The following is a 16,594-nucleotide window of genomic DNA, read 5'->3' as shown; positions in this document are numbered from 1 at the left end:
GTTTGGGTCTAAAAAACATGCATTTTTTCAAGCATTTTAAGTCTAGGACTGTTTCCATTGTGTACTCGCTCACACTTCGTGCTTTATTTTGGCGTCTAATGACTAAAATGTATAAGATGAATTTAATGATGACGAATTTGCATTAATCAGCTACATGGAGTCAATTCTGTGTAAATGAACACACATTATTCTAAGCATTAATGACACTTTGTATTTTCAGGAACCATATTGGGATTGTGTGTTTTTACATGAAACGAATGTTCATAGTGGTAGGGTTTTTCCCAGGAAATCAGAAAGCTTTTGGTTGCAATGAAACAATTCTGTAGATTCTCCGTCGACGTCTTTCTGCAGTCAGGAAATACACAGCACACATCGGCTTCCACTTTTCATTAACAAACAATAAGTTTACACTTTCATTCCCTTGTCATTACTACACAGTCTTATTCAAGAGTGAGAGGGGACCTGCTCAATCCTCAGCATGTGCTTGGCACTTTGTATTTACAGATGTAAACTTGTTAAGTCGATAGCTTCCTCACACCATGTTTTAAAGTTAATTAAATTAAAGTTTTTTTAAAAGCTTAAGACACGAGTGCTAAGTGGTTACAGGTAACCTACTATGATTTAAAATAAAAATTATCTTTTTTTTCTACAAAAAAAAAAAAAAAAAAACATCTCAGCAAAGTCTTTGGTAATAAAACCTTAATTTAAAACATATTTCTCAAATTGGGTTGGCATTTAAAATTACCTCCGCAACCTCTTCCATAAATGTGCATCTCTTTTAACTTTCATGTTCAGCTTGTTTCATTGATAAAAGGAACTCTTTAAACTGGACACACCTGTCCGTCATGAAGTCACATTCAGTGTCTCTTCACCGTGTCTCTGTCAGTGTCTCTTAAACCGGACGGGTCTTTGTCCTAAATCCTCGTCCCCAGCTTGCGCTCAGAAGAATATTACCTTCTCTTTTCCTTTTTCAGAAGAGTCTTTTTTCTCCCTTTTCTCTTTTTTCTCCTTTTTGATGACATCCGCGGGGAAAGGAGGTGGTGTCGGAGGCGGGTGAGGAGAGGTGTCGCTGCTGCTGTTCCGCTTCGTCGTGGACTGAGATGATTTCACACTGCGGGTCGATCCCGGTGATTTGAAGATGTCTGAGCAGAGAACCAAAAAAAAAAAAAATGAGCAAGAAGGAAGCAGCTGGTGGAATAAGTTCTTTCAATATCTGCTTTATTCCACTTGTGGGTAAAAATGTAGTTCAAATCAATAACGTAAAACCCTTAAATGTTCATACAAAATAAAGTTGGGTGTTAAAATGTTTCTTTAATTTTGTTTTCACTGAGCCAGGCCTAGGTTGCTGATATGTTTCACTGGCTGTCATCGTTCTGTGTGAGTAATTTTAGTCCTTCTAGAGTTTAACACCTACAGATTCTCCAACTAGCTGCTTTGAGGTGTCTTTATGACTGAGTTTCACATCGTACCTTCATGGTAGATTCTTTGGGGACTGGTCTTCCTGCTGGATTTCAGACTGCCTCCTTCCTTCCCCGTCACCCGTATGGGCACCAACTGGTCCACGTCTAAATAGGCTGGATGGAGAAAGACAGAATTGGGGGTTTGATGAGGTCTCGACTTAATCTATAAAACTGTCCAGAAGTACGCGACTGAGTGAACTCCAGTGCTGACCTGCGCTGTGCGTTCTCTGGTGGGATTTCTTCACCTTGGAGCCCTTCTCTTTCCCTTTAGTAGCCAGCTTGTCGGGGATCTTCTGCTGCACGGGGGGAACTTTGTGCACCTGATTGGTGGCGCTGATCAGGTGGGCTGGCAGCTCTGATTTGACTGGCTTGACGTTGATGCTCTCCCTGCGCGGTGGAACCTTTGGAGGAATATCCATGGGGTTGGAGGGACTGGAGGGCAGGATGTAGGACAATGAAGAGGTGGGCCGAGACCCGCCTCCGTTCAATATGCTTCCTCTGAACGACGGGTTACTGGACAGACTCCAGGACTGAAGACAAGAAGTAAATAAATAAAATTAATTAATCTGATTTTCTCCCTGTAACGTCCATCTACAGACTCAAGTGCTTCAGTTTAGTTGTGTATTTTTAACTTGATTTAGAATTAATGCCTTGGTCAGATTATTTTGGATCATCTAGTTTGTCAGTATTTGAGGTCACTATGGTTACACAGATGATACTTTGAAAAGGAAGTTTGTGGATGCATTTACAAACAGAAAAATCCCATCGCTCACTTGTGCAGGATTGTCGTAGTTGCTGTATCCTTGACCCAACTTTAACCGTAACTTCTCCACACGCTCCTTTTCCTTAGCCAGCTGCTCCTTTTCCTTTTCCACCGCGTTCGTGGACTTCTTCAGCGTCTCCAGGTTCTGCTGGTACTCCTCCTTCTGCCTCTCGTGCTCGGCCTTCTCCTGACTCAGCTCCTCCGCCGCCTTCCTGCAGTCCTCCTCCCTCCGCTGCAGCTCAGCCTTCAGAGTCTCCAGCTCGATCCGCTGCCGCTCCTTCTCCTTCTCCCAGCGCTGCTGCTCCTCTCGGTGCTGGGCCTGCAGCTTGTGCAGGTGGGCGAGCTCCTCCTCCTGTTTCTTCACGTTGCGCTGCCTCTCCTGCTCGAGCAGCAAGTTGTTGTAGTGGCGAGGGGGCTGCTTGCTCTTGGAGTGAAAGACGTGCTGCATCTCGATTAGGCTGTCCTGCTGGGCGACGACCGCCTGCAAAAAGAGCCAGGAGTTCTTATTGAAAAGGAAAGTAATGATGGGGGTCGGGGGGTCGTGAATCACATCCTTAGTTTAAATGAGATGTGTGATAAATGCAAACAGAGTCATTTATTCTTACTTGTAAGCTGTAGAGCCTCTGTGCGAGCATTATAACACGGTCACAAACCTGCAGAGACAAATAAGTGATAGTAGCAAATGTTAATGTTCGTTAATCGTTGTCTTTTCTTTTTTCACCATGAGTCTTCATTCCCTTCTCACAACGTTACCTCTTCCTCAGGGAAATGAGAGCGGTTTGAATTCTGGAGAGTGTCTGTTTCGTCATCCGCCTGGAAGTAAAAGGGCACAAACAATGATAACTTTTCCCATTTCTTAAGATTTAGATCCTTTTACGTCCACCTCACTCACAGACTGTTCCAGGCCATCGGAGCAGCTTGTGTCCTGCTGCTGGTCGTCACTGCTGCTGCTGTGACTCCTGTACAGAGGAAAGTCCACGCCCTCACTCCCCCTCTGACCTCCATCTCCATCTGAGAATATTTAAACATTCACATCAACAATCAGCAGGAATGTCCAGTCACTTTTTTTTTAAATGATTATGGTAGAGCTTTAGGTCTTTCGTGAACCAAAACCACGTCTCTGTAGCTTCAAAACGTCTTACTCTGTTTTATGACAGTTGGCTAAAAAGATTTCTTCTTCTTCCATTTTAACTGAGACAGCCCCATGCATTGTTTTTAATACAGTCAGAACGTAAACTAAACCTTTATGAATCTTCAGGGGAAGAAATTTTAAGAGGATCTTGGAGGGCTAGAGCTTATCCTAGCTAAGTAGACACATTAGTCCGACACGAGGGCCAACACCACTCACTCCACAGTCTCCGGCCGTAGGTTTAAATCTAGAACCAGAAATGCTGTGAGGCAACAGTGCTATCCACTGCACCACCGTGCTGTCTCCTAATTTAGTCACTCATGGAAAAATAGATACATATAGAGCTAGTAATTTATATATAATTTATAACCTGTCATAATATTTCCTGAGTGCATCAGAGATTTTAAATACATCTTTACTTTTCATGGTGCCGGCCACGGGGGGTTTATCTGTCACTCCAAAGGTCTCGGCTCTCCTGAGCGGCACTTCCTCCATCTTACTCTCATCTGAGAGAAGGCCTGGATCTTTGATCCTCATGAGGAGCAGGTTTTGCAGGTTTTCCACTGCAGACAAAAGAAAAATATTTCCTCAGTCTACTCTTTAAGAGATAACATCACCGCTCTCCGACCGAGTAGCAGGCGTGCTTTCACATTTGCTTTAAGGACCTTGCCTCGTTGTCACAAAACAAACAGGCAGCAGCGAGCAGTTCTCACCCTCGTTGATGGCTCCGTTGAGCAGCGCCTCCCCCTGCTGGAGGTCAGCCGCGGTTCCTCGAAGCAGCAGACTCTTGTGATCGATCTGATGCTCCATGAGATTGTCATACATATGGGCAAAGATCTGCAGCTTTTCTTGCAGGTTTTGCCTTATCAGGTCGTCTCTCAACTTCAGATTATCTGGAGAGCAACAACATAAAATAACATGCGTGTTTAGCCAGAGCGGTGGGAAAACAAACCTTTGTTAATCAGGCCAAATAAAACATTTTTATCGCCATTATTTCACATTATAAAAAGAAGAAAATAACTTAAATAAATGTGACTTGTCACGTTAGTTAAAGCACAGGTAGATCTGGCTCAGGTCCATTACATCTCTCAGTAAACGAAGGCAGTGAGCATAAACAAAACCAGGGCCTCCGCTAAGTGGAACGCAGTCAACATTAACACACCTGTGCTTCCCTTACTGAGACAAGTCATGAAAAGGTCACGAAAAAGGTGATGAGAAAGAGAAACGACACACTGCTAAACCAGAACAGAAAGCAAAAGAAAGTAGTCAGGTTCAAGTTTCCTTGATGAGCATCCAAAGCAATAAAACATGAGGAGATTTTTGACTGACAAATCCCACGTTTCCTCAATTAAAATTCAGTAAAGCTCTGAGATAGTTTTACACGGCTGAGCTGTTGCCAAGCGTAAACACACAGAATGACCTCAGATGAAGCTCTTGTTAAAGGGGAAGAAAACACGAAATCTGATAAAAATCTGATAAAATCTACGCACCGACTGGGCGTTGTGTGTGATTTAGTGGTTAAATCTTACCTTGATAATTCTGCATCACACGAACCTCTTCCATATACTCCTGTTCTTCTCGGAGTCTGAATCACACAAGACATCTCACTCAGCGTTGTCATTTAGATACTTTAAATAGATTAACAATTACATTTTTAAAGAAATGTAGTCTTCAAACATTACTCATGAGATCACATAACATGCGTTAAAAAAATGTTCCTTCATCAATCTGCTCTTATGTTGTGTGTCCATGGCAACAATCACACACACACATACACAACCTTCATAACTTGTTGGTTCGTTTGATGCTTTGAATGTCTGCGGTCAGTGAAAAGGCATCAATTATTATTCTTAAACAATTGAAGAAGACAATTAAACTAATTATGTCTCAAAGAGAAGAAATGTTTTGGAAACTTTCATTTCAGTTTTCATCTGAATCCCATTTGAGCTGACTAAAATGATGAGTATTTAAAACAATTATGTTGCCTTTATTTCAGTGGTCTCTCAGTCACCTCTTCTTCATCAGGACTCAAACATTAATACACGGATGCAGAAAAGGCCCAATATCAAAAAAATATCCAGCGTAAATAAGATGAGAGCTTTGAAACGATAAAGAGTCTATCACGGTAGCACCACCACTATGTGTAAGCATTTTTGGAAATGCCAAAGAATAGACATCTGTTGAAAAGAGATACAGAATGCGTTGCAAACTATCTTTCGCATGCAGATACAGTTTTGTGTTTAAATAATACAGCTGGATTTCCAGTTACAATCAGCACTAAACATCGGTGAGTTATGAAATATTAATGGACTAATGAGTTATTTCTCTCCTCAGAAGAACAGTTCTTACCGATCCACAGCCATTCGGATAATGTTGGTCCAGGCGACGCGTTCCTCTTTAGAGCCCGTGTGGATCTCGTACATTTCCGGCATGCTGGTGGTAGACGCACATATCAGGTACATGGCTTTGTCCTCATGGGCCACTTCCCTGACTATCAGTCTCTCAAGGGAAATCACGGGTGGTTTGTTATCCTGCAAAAGATGCAATAACAGGAGGTTTTTATTAATATACAAGTATAAACCTTAAATGATGCAGTGAGTCTTGATTTCCTGTATCTCTACGCTTTAACACTGGACTCACCATAGTAGCAAACAGAAGCTTCTGATCTTTCTCTTGTAAGAGGAGGAGCGTGTCCGACAGCAGCACGGCCTGGACATCTGCAGGGGAACATTTAAGCAGCTTCAGCATCAGAACAACTCAAGCTTTCACTCAACGTGACACAAAAGTCGGACTGCTGCTTCTTCTTTTAGTGACTGTTCATCGTTGACGCAAATGACAGGAATATGTTGTCCTACAGGTTTTCATAAACTTCTGACTTTCACAGAAAAGGAGTTTAAATGACACACAAAGGGAACAATCTCCGACATCAGCCCTGCAACATGGCAGCGAGCCATCAGTCAATCGATGCATCATCCATCAAAGTTTTATTAAAACCAGACGAGTGCACGCAGACACATTCATCTCAGACTTTATCTATTTAAAAACAAGGTGCTTTGAAGATCTGAGTAATTTAGGTCTGAGACAGACTGGAGACCTGTGCAGGGTGAACTCCACCTCCCCCCAATCACAGCTGGGATAGACTCCAGGCCCCCATGCAACCCTCCAGAGGACAAGCAGATATAGAAAATAAATGAACGTGTAACCCTTGCAGTGCACCTCTGTGTCAAGTCTGAACTGAATGCAATCACGTGGCAGCCCAAGATGAGCATATACTAATTACACTAATCATTAAGTTAAGTACAAGGAAATAAAACTGTCCAGTAAAGCAGGAAATATGAGTTAATTATGCCCCACGGAAGATTCAAACTCAGAGCGTCAGACAAATATTTTTATTGAAGATATTTATCCGTTGCAGTGAAGGAATAAACCAAACCCTGTCACACTTACGTCCACATTAAGTGATTAAGACACAATAAGCGCTTCACAAACCTTTCTGTTTGCCAGACGACTTCCAGGTGACGGTGCCTTCGTGCAGCAGCAGCCTGTAGCCCTGGTTCAGATCCTCTTTGCGGAAGTGTCCGCCATCTTTCATCTTTGGATCCAGGCGCGCGATGATGTCTTTCAGTCGAGCAGCTTTCTCGTATTCGCTGACCCTGTCGTTCACCTGGGAGATGGTGTCTTTGATCAGCTTCAGACCTTCTTCCAGAGACCTGTGCTCCTCTGTGTCAGCTGCAGAGGGCATGAAATGAATTCATCAGCCTGTACTTGTTTATATCCACGGAGGGTTGGGGCATTCCTGACTTGATGCAGGCAGTTTGTATGATTATCTTTTTCTGGGGATGGACTTGTAATGTAAACATGGAGTGATGAGATTTTACCGTCAGTGTTCTGGATGATTCGCTCCACCAGGACGGGATATTTTGTGATACGCTGAGTCAGCAACAGGAAACATTCAGGGATTCCCAACCTTCGCACTAAAGGCAGCTGACCTATTTTCTGTTAAAATGAATTAAATTTAAAAAAAGTTTAGTTTTTACATTGATTTGCTTATTTAACAGACTTGACTACATTCATTCACAGATTCATTTTATGTTTGTATCATGGTCCCATTGATTCCAGACATGCCGCATTTTGCATTTTCAATTTTCTCTGAAACAAAACAACTACAAGCCGCACTATTACCTTACAGACAATTGCTTCCACATTAATAATGTGAATACTGAGTGAACACTGCTTACTCTAATGAGGAACTGCAGCTTCTTGTTGCTCAGCGATTGCTCTTTGAAGAAGGTGATGCCGTCGTTGTGACGGCTGCAGAATACGCTGTAACTCGCAATCATTCCCTCTCCCAGTGTACCTGAAAACTGACACAAAAAAGGAGAAACTAAATATGCACATAGTAGAAGGGAAGAGAGAGTGACAGATGAAGAAGATATAAATTCTGTAGGAACTTTTTGATCACTATGTCGAGAATATATTTGTCATGATCAAAGTTGTTAACCAAACAAAATAGACTTTGCAATTGTTGCAACACTGGTATTTTATTGTGGTTTCTGATTCCTCAAAGGAATAATGCCGTGCCAGTGGCATGGCATTATTCCTTTCTTTCCTCTGTAAAGACCTGGAAACAACATCAAAGGAAAGACAAGCGCCGTCTGTCAGTGCGTTTACATGCACGTGAAAAAAACTAATTATTGCCTTAATCGGACTATAACAGGAGAACTCAAGCGCATGTAAACACATTGAGACACCCAGATAATGCGACTGGAATTTGATTTTCTTCAGCATATTTTAAGTGAATCGAAGTTTTTCAATCGGATAACGCGTGTGTGCATGCTCCACAACCACTGCTGTTTTGGGAAAATCCTCACATGGAAAGAGTACCTCAAACTCTCAGAGTGTTGCGTTGACTGGATGAGAGCAAAGAAAGACGACTCTGCTCTACCTGAGATTTGAGGATGTCCCCCAGCTGTGTGATGTAGTAGTTGTTGGGGCTTCCTTCCTCCTGACTTTGGCTTTGCCGCGCTTTGAGGTTGTTGAGGAAGTACTGGTGGTGGCTGAGCAGGTCCTCCACCCCAGCAAAGAGCTGCTTCAGCTTGGCGTCCTCTATCAGAAGGGAATGCTTCAGCTCATGCACGTAGACGTGAAGGAGGATTTTTAAGGTGCGCACATGGTGCATCTCTGTCTTGATCAACTCTGGGAAACAAATAAGGACAAAACTCTAGATTAGTCATTTGAAATATTACGCTCATTGCTCAACAGGAGGCTGCCAAACTATTTTCATATTCAAAACGCCACGCAAGTAAACAACAGTAGGTGAAATTGTCCTGTTAGAAGTAACATAATTACTGGTGTCATTATGTTTATTATCATCATAACAAAAGTCTTTTCCACCAATAAGCCTTAAGAGCTTAAAATGACATCCATCATCATAACCTTCAAAAGGCCTTGAAATATTTGTCTCTGAAGTGGGTTGACAGTGATGAAGTATTCATGAGACTCAGAACGTACATTCGTACACAAACAGCCGGAAATGATACAATTATCTCAAATAGATTTGGGATTATGGGATAGGTCAACTTCTCTGGGTCGGCCTACCATAGATGACATCCTGTCTTTTAATCGCCTCTTTGCTCAGGGCGTTCAGGTAGTTCTGGTCCACCGCCAGGCTCCAGGACTCGGCCTCCAGGTTCTGGGCATCGGACTCGAGCTCCTCGCGCAGCAGAGTGTAATAGGCGTCTGGATGACACACAAGACAGTCACACAAATGATGCTTGTGCTTTGTGGTCATATCAGAGTGAATACCAGTGATTCATTACTGGTTATGGTGATTTTTAAATATTTTTTAATGACTAACTTTTGAGGTGTAGAATGTCACTCTTATCTACTTATTTTATGTCACAGGGTTTTTTTACTTACAAAAACAAAGAACGATAATCTGACTGTTACAGTGATCAATTTAAGTTGAAACATTGTAAGAAATGTGGCAATTCAACTGTGTAACCACTGAACCGTTCCTGTTATTTAGCCTGGACCAGTGAATCAAACTGGTTGTCAAAATAACAGAACAATGCAACACAGTCCATCTGTGTTTTCATTTTGGAGGATGTGGTTTGTAATGCTATTGAATAAACAGCGACCTCTGTGTTTATAAAGAAATTATAAATATCAATGACATTAATGAAGTTCAAATTTAGGGCATGGGTAGTAATGCGTAGTAATAGGATTTAATTAGTCTGAAATGAAAGTAATAGCTACCAGCTTATCATAAACAAATACAAAAAAATATTTGATGACCACAATATAATCGATAAAGAGTCAAAGTGTATTATCAACAGTGTTTGACATAAATAATTAATCTTACAAAAATAATAAAGAGAAGGGAAACACTAATTTGAACTCTTGTTAAAGTTTCATCATGCTGTACATGTTGCATGAGTATGAGAGGCTTTCAGCAGGTCCTCATCCCGCCGACCCACTGACCTTCTAGGTTGATGGGCTCAGCCAAGGAGGAGGAGGAGGAGGCCGGCAACAGACTGTCCTCTGAACCGAGCCTCAAGCGCAGGCCGTCAATCTCATCCATCTGTGCCAGACCAGATCTAGTTGGCATGTGACGAGACAATGCTTAACAGGTGAATTAAAATGTGACGTCAGCACAGAAACATGCATGCAGCCCACATGAACACACACACACAAACTCTACAGGCGTTCAGAGCGATTGCTTAATTTCAGATGGCATCTTCTGTCAGGTGATTTAAAAGTATGATTCCAACAAAAGAACGCGACCAAACTATCTACTAGGTCAAGGAAAAAAAAACAAACAAACAAAAAAAAAAACATTGCGACTTGGTTTTCCAGAAACATAAATAAAAGACAGTTCCAGCATGAGGGTGCTTAAAACACATTGTGGAAATTAGTTCTCGGAAAAACCAACCTGGGCCTCGTGTCAGTGTGAGAAGAGGAAGTAGGTTCAGAGCTGGGGGTGACAGTCATGCCTGGACTGGGGGAGCTGGCAGGGAGGCCATCGGAGACCGGGGGAGAAACACCCTCTCCCCAGAGCTGTGAGAGCAAAAACAACAAGCAGGAGACAGATGAGTCGTCTGTGAGTGCGTTTACAGTTAAAGTTTGCAATAATTTTGCGTGTAAACGCACTGTGTGAGTAACATGGGAAGAGAGACAAAATGCTGACAGAGACTTGATGTTAAGTGGTTCAGGAATGAAGTTAAAGCTAAAATTAATTTAAGGATGTTTTCACATCTATATTTAGTTCCGGTCTGTTCATTTGGATCTGGTGAGTTCACACCAGCCTGAGTGAACGCTCCTAGTTCAGGGTGTGAAAGCACCCTAAGGAATTCTGTCAAGACATCATCAAGACATGGAGTCAGGTATTTGTCATTATTAGTCACTGCGACGTTTTAAAAATATCTACACCTAGAAAAACACACAAGGTGTACAGGAGCCCGGAGGGGTCAAACCCGCATGATATAATCATTAAAAACAAGAAACTAATCCAACAAAAACAGGTGAGCGTTTCACTGGCTTCAAATGAAACGCTCACATGTTTTTGTTGACTAACGTATCCACGTTGGGACAAAGTCACATACAAAACACACACAAAACACACTGATAATAATGTGTATTCATAAAAATAAGCTTATATCACATTTAGCATCTTTAATATTATTAATGTTTACTTTAATTTCATGTCAAACGGGGGCATTGTACAACATTAACACAAGATGACCACACAGTTGACTGCTAAAAGCTTTGAGATTTCATGGACAGGAAAAGGAGTTCAGTAAATAAAATGAAACATACCTTTATTATTTACTACTGAGTGCACTTTGCTCCTCTCTGCCAAAGAAAGAAATAAGCAGAAGTGGAGATTGAATCCAAACAAGCTACTGCTGCAAAAAAAAAATAATCTAGCCCTGTGTAGAGGGAACTGGTTTGACAAACTGTGACAACACAGCTCAGGTCAGACCAGCTCTCATGCAAAGACGCAACTAAAAATGTTGGAGGACGACAGAGAGCTGCACTGAAGTAAAAGCAGCTGCAAACAACATTGTCTATTAGTGTGACACCGGTACACAAACACACAAACACATATCCTCCATTATAGCGCGTTAACAATTCAGCATTTTCTTCTCACAGATCAGATACAGATCTCTGCAGGGAGCCAAACCCATGACTGACATGTCCTTTCTAATCAATGTGTTCCTCATATCTCTGCTCTCAAACAACTTCTGAAAACCAATCGTTTTCATGTCATGACTCACCTTCTTCATATATATACACTTCTGCCTTTTTGTTTCCTTAATTATGTCCTCAACAGTTTCCTTGTGACACTGGGGGGAAAAAACAAAACAAAAAAAAAAACAAAAGGGAAAAAATAAATAAAAACCTTGAGAAATCACCAAATAAAAACAGAACACGACTGACACTGAGTGTTCCCGTCTGTCTGTCTGTCTGTCTGTCTGTCTGTCTGTCTGTCTGTCTGTCTGTCTGTCTGTCTGTCTGTCTGTCTGTCTGAGCGGCTTTGTTTGTCCCCGTTTTAGCACAGCTGCTGTGTCTATTTGTGTGCACATGCTAATAATGGTCAATAAAACGCCTCCACCTGATTCAACGGCAGCCGGGCCTCCGGCTAATCAGACAGGGGAAGCAACAATGCACGACAAAAATTACCTTCTTGGTTTCACATGGAGTTTTAGGAGAAAAGCAGCTCAAAGTTAAGACACACCTAAGACACACACACATGACTGTTTGACTAAAGGAGCTGTGACACACCGGATCTCTCCTGCTAGCCTCTGGCTCTGCTTATGCACAACAGGAGCAGAAACCAGAACATTTATGTTTGCAGTTTGCTATTTAAAGACACACAGTTTTGTTTGTTTACTGGAAAAATTCACACGCTTTACTTTAAACATGCAAAAAAACTTCCAAGTTGCTGAGCTTTTTTTTTCTTTTTAGGTTTCCAGACTAAATACATGATAAAACCCTACAATTTTACATTTTATATGACTCCTATGAAACATTTATTGGGCAATATGTAGAAAGAAGCATTTAAAAAACAAAAAGTAGCGACAGCGGGCCATGAATTTAAGACGTTATATTGGCGGACACTTGTGCTGCCATGTTGGGCACACAAATATTTGCCAACCAACATATTGGTTGCCATAATCTCTGCACATATTTCTAAGACGTACTTCATTGCATCTCCATCTAAAGCTCAGCCATTTTTGCTGTTGTTTTTGTTGAGGAGATCCTCAATGTCTGCATTCAAAAGGAATCGCATTATGTTTCATGCAACTGTTGAGCTTTAACTTAACTCATTTGTCCGCATCTTGTTTTAGCCTATTGGTTTTCTTTCTTTTACCTTATTGTTTTTAGTAAGGGAGACATATGCTAAGTAAGAATTTTATTGTCTAATCTTCTGTTTTTACTGTACATATGATAAACATCTCTTATCACTAAACCACATGATGTAGACGTAAACGGTCATATAAAACTCATTACACACTCACTTGTCAGTTGATTAGGTACAAACGCATTTTAATATAATAGTTTTATTAGCAATTTTTTTTTTTTTTACTTCTTATAGTGTACCTAATGAACTGGCAAGTGTTTAATAACCTACATTTACGATTTCCCAGCTTTTTTTTAGGATACAAACAAAGATACATTACTGCACGACTTACATGGGAACTTTTTCCCAGGCCCTTATATCATGTTACTTTCTTTAAAGCCTTGCTTCTAAGCTTCATGGTATGTTATTATCCATACTGTGGTTGGATGGTTAAGCCCCTTGTTGTGAGTGGCAGCCGCACCTCAAATGATTCACCCACAACTGGGCGGAGAGGGAACGGAGCAGCATGAAATACAGGTCATTCCCTGCAAGAGAAAAAACAAGACCAGCAAGTCTGCCAAGTATCCTGCAGAGGATGAAGTGATGGGGAGAAAACTGCTTAACGCCGCTTGTTTAAAAAGCAGTTTCACTTGGGCTGACATGGGGTCTAATCGCAGCCGCGGAGCAACAAGGCGGCTATAAAAACAAGCGAGAGACAAGACAACAGGGCCCATCCACGGTTAACAGGCGTGAAACTAGGCGCGCTACCCCGAGCAGGCCAGGATACAAAGAAACCACTGATCCGTGTTGCTCTTGTTCCCAATAAACCCTGAAGGCTGTGCTTGTTTAACATCATCACAGAAGGAATAATTTGTCAGAAACAGAGACACCGTTAAATCACTCCCTGCTCACGGCAACAGGTCTCGCTTGCACTTTTCCACCAGCCTTGACGCACAGTTTATTCATTAACCTCTGAATACTCGCCGTTTTATCTTTAGTGTAGTGTGCCGTAAGAGCATGCCAATGTGTTTCTGTCAGTGTGAACAGGCAAATCCTACCCGTACCAAGTCTGAGGGAAAAGTGACGCAAGCGTCTATGATATGCAGCCTCATGTCTCCCACAGCACTTGCAAACATGTGGAAAACTGACTCTAATGTGAGCTATACATCTTTAAAAAAATGGGTTTCCTTACAGTTTCAGACAGACAATGGTTGCATTAATATCTGTACATCATTATTTACACCTTAACCTTGAGAAACTTACTTTAGTCAAACTAGACTCAAGAAAGTCTAGGCATATTATATGGAAAAGGAAATGGAAACCAGTGGCCGCTCATGCTCTTGAGCACAGTTTAAAATTATACCCTCAATAAAAAACTGTGCGTGACACGACGGAGATGATCTTAAGACTTTGTCCCTGAAGCACTTTCACTGTTGGGAAATACTCATTACAAGCCTATTCTAATACTGTGTCATTTTAACTGTGAACTATTGTCCCTTAATGATCTAATTTGTGAGATTACAACAAGAGGCGACATCCATGGCAGAAACACGAGGCCAACACAAGGTGCAAAACACTGCAGATCCTCTAAAGACCACTCCATGCTGGACCCAAAAGCAAGTCAATCCTCACAGGGCGCCATGTTATCAACGTCCAACTTTACAGCAGATATAAACATGTTCACGGCATGGCCTTGCAATTTTAACGTTTTGAAGGAAAACCGTTTTGGTTTGTATAGCTAATTTTCTGTGTCTGCAAGTCGTCAGTTATTGTCACCGACAACATCCATTTAAAACGGAAGTGGTGAAAAGAATTTGACTGGCTGATGGCGACTGTGTCAACGCAATTAACCCATCTGCTGAACATCTCCGGCAACACATTTTGGGTAGTTTGTCCAAGTAGAGCTGGCCCTCTCCATGGGAAATTTGAGAACAAAAAAAAAGACAAGAAGGAAAAGTTGACCGACATAAAGTATTAACCACACTCTACAGGAAGCGAGCCACTTCGCCTAACACATCGCCACATCTTGAGACAAACCAAGACAAAGACAAGCTGGCAATGCTGGCTTGTAAATATCTGGCCACTCCTGCAACTACTGCTCCATGAGAAAGACTGTTCTCAGTTGCAGGCAACATCGTCAATAACAAGCGGTCAGCTCCTGGACAACGTCAACAAGTTAGCTTGTCTTGACGCAGAAGCATAATCTGTAGGTAAGTAGCTGCTGAAAGAGGAGTAACAGGGCCACATGAATGTGGAGAAGACTTTCTCAAGTTCCCTTCGTGAGTCTGTTTGCTCATGAAACATGATTAATATAGATAAAAAATGAATGACATTTAATCATGATAAATCAAAAATTAATCCACACCAACCCTGTGACTAATCTGATTAAAAGAATATAATCGTCTGACAGCACTAATTTGTACTGGAAATGACTCGTAGCTTGTCGCTCTAATGCTGGTAGCGTGAGTGTAGCAGGGTCGGACATTGTGATAGTGACAGACGGAGATGCCACGCTGGACTTCAGAGAGAGAGACGCTATGGAAAGAAAATGGACTGTACTGAAAACAAACTTCAAGCTTCAAACACAGACACCAGAGTCGTGTGTTTTAATACCAAGCAGTGATACACGGCAGTTTCTGTTTCCAATGTTTGTTAAACTGGTAATAAGTCAATATGCACCCAAGTGACACCTCAATTCTTTTTAATGGTTTCACTTCAGTGATACTTGGAATTTTAAAACAACCCAACAACAGTACTTGAATTTCACTCAGGGATTGCATTTATTTATTAAAGTGAGCCGGATTGGCACCATTTCTGTGAAGCACATTTTGACAACCTCTCAAACTTTTGTACACATGGAGTATCCAAAGAAACTGCATAGGTTTCTGGTTAAATTTAATTATTATTATTATGATTATTATTCAGGTTAGCATCCTATTTTAAACGTTACATCTAGAGGTTTACATATCACCCTTAATTACTTCATTTTGTTTTTTTAGAAGGTCAAGGTTTCCAATTTACTATTTAATGCTAGCTCATTTAATTTTAATGTATATTTTAACGACCAATTTCCGTAGTTTAGGGTTTTTATTTGTTTATATGAAAAATATATTTACATCAAAAGCGTTAGTTTTAACGGTCGAGGTTTATGTATCCCTCCGCGTGAGGTAATAAGGCTCCGATTTCTACGTAAAATCTTCCATATTAAAGGATATCGATTTATATCCTTCCGCGGACGTCAGGATTTATTTGACCTTTATTCACTTGACATCCCACTCAAAAAAAAAACTAAAATACATAAAATACAACTTCCTAATCGGGTAAACACGATAAAATAAGTCATTTGGACAAGATAGGAGTGGCTGCAGGTGACTATTATACAAAACATGTAAGTTATCCCACGCAACGTTTGTTACCGGTTGGCATACGAAGCTTAAGTTATGTTAAATTATTAAGTAAAGTAGTCAAAATGTCTATCGTACGTCAAGTCAAAAAGAAAGCAAACCGTGGGGAAACTCATTTACGATACGTCTTGTTTTTCTAGCTTATGTTGACGCAACTATATTTAACGCGTGTTAGCTACCTGTAGCCCTTCATCTACCTGTTCCTACTTGGACATTAACCCGACAAGAGTTCAGTTCTTACCTGCTGGGTGAAACTAAGCAGCGGCGGCAACAAGACACGCGTTTCTGTTTATTTATCTCCAAGAAATGGTGAGGAAGGGTGTTCTATCTGTGTTTCCACTGGAGGAGATAGCGAAGATGCCTTAGGGAGAAGGGAGAAACAAGTGCACAAATAAGTAAAAAAAAAAAAAAAAAAATGGAGTTGAGAGGAGGGATCTTTTTATCGATACTGAAACATCGATACTTCCGATCTAGACGTGAGATTTTTTAAAA

At 41.2% G+C, this 16,594-nt stretch overlaps 1 protein-coding gene across 4 annotated transcripts; it reads right to left on the bottom strand.

The window, feature by feature from the left end:
• Positions 1-372: 372 nt before the first annotated feature.
• Positions 373-16,506, bottom strand: arhgef18a (rho/rac guanine nucleotide exchange factor (GEF) 18a). Of its 4 annotated transcripts, none has more exons than XM_047590691.1 (22): positions 16,344-16,506; positions 11,632-11,700; positions 11,171-11,206; positions 10,287-10,411; positions 9,836-9,951; positions 8,951-9,091; positions 8,298-8,548; positions 7,591-7,716; positions 7,231-7,348; positions 6,842-7,081; positions 5,993-6,069; positions 5,702-5,883; positions 4,882-4,937; positions 4,066-4,245; positions 3,772-3,915; positions 3,116-3,234; positions 2,977-3,036; positions 2,829-2,876; positions 2,234-2,704; positions 1,672-1,990; positions 1,470-1,574; positions 373-1,142 (listed from the first exon to the last, which is right to left on the bottom strand). In XM_047590691.1, the coding sequence occupies exons 4-22, from the start codon at positions 10,343-10,345 to the stop codon at positions 940-942; spliced, it is 3,015 nt and encodes a 1,004-aa protein (XP_047446647.1). In that variant the 5' UTR covers positions 10,346-10,411; positions 11,171-11,206; positions 11,632-11,700; positions 16,344-16,506; the 3' UTR covers positions 373-939. The 4 variants fall into 4 exon arrangements, with proteins under 4 accessions (XP_047446647.1, XP_047446650.1, XP_047446651.1 ...); XM_047590694.1 differs by lacking the exon at positions 16,344-16,506 and adding an exon at positions 13,180-13,198; XM_047590695.1 differs by lacking the exon at positions 11,632-11,700.
• Positions 16,507-16,594: the final 88 nt, after the last annotated feature.

This window comes from Mugil cephalus, chromosome 7, assembly GCF_022458985.1.
Source record: "Mugil cephalus isolate CIBA_MC_2020 chromosome 7, CIBA_Mcephalus_1.1, whole genome shotgun sequence".
Classification (NCBI taxonomy): Eukaryota; Metazoa; Chordata; class Actinopteri; order Mugiliformes; family Mugilidae; genus Mugil; species Mugil cephalus.
Note: the sequence above shows the minus strand (reverse complement) of the source record. Positions and strands in the feature narration are given on the sequence as shown.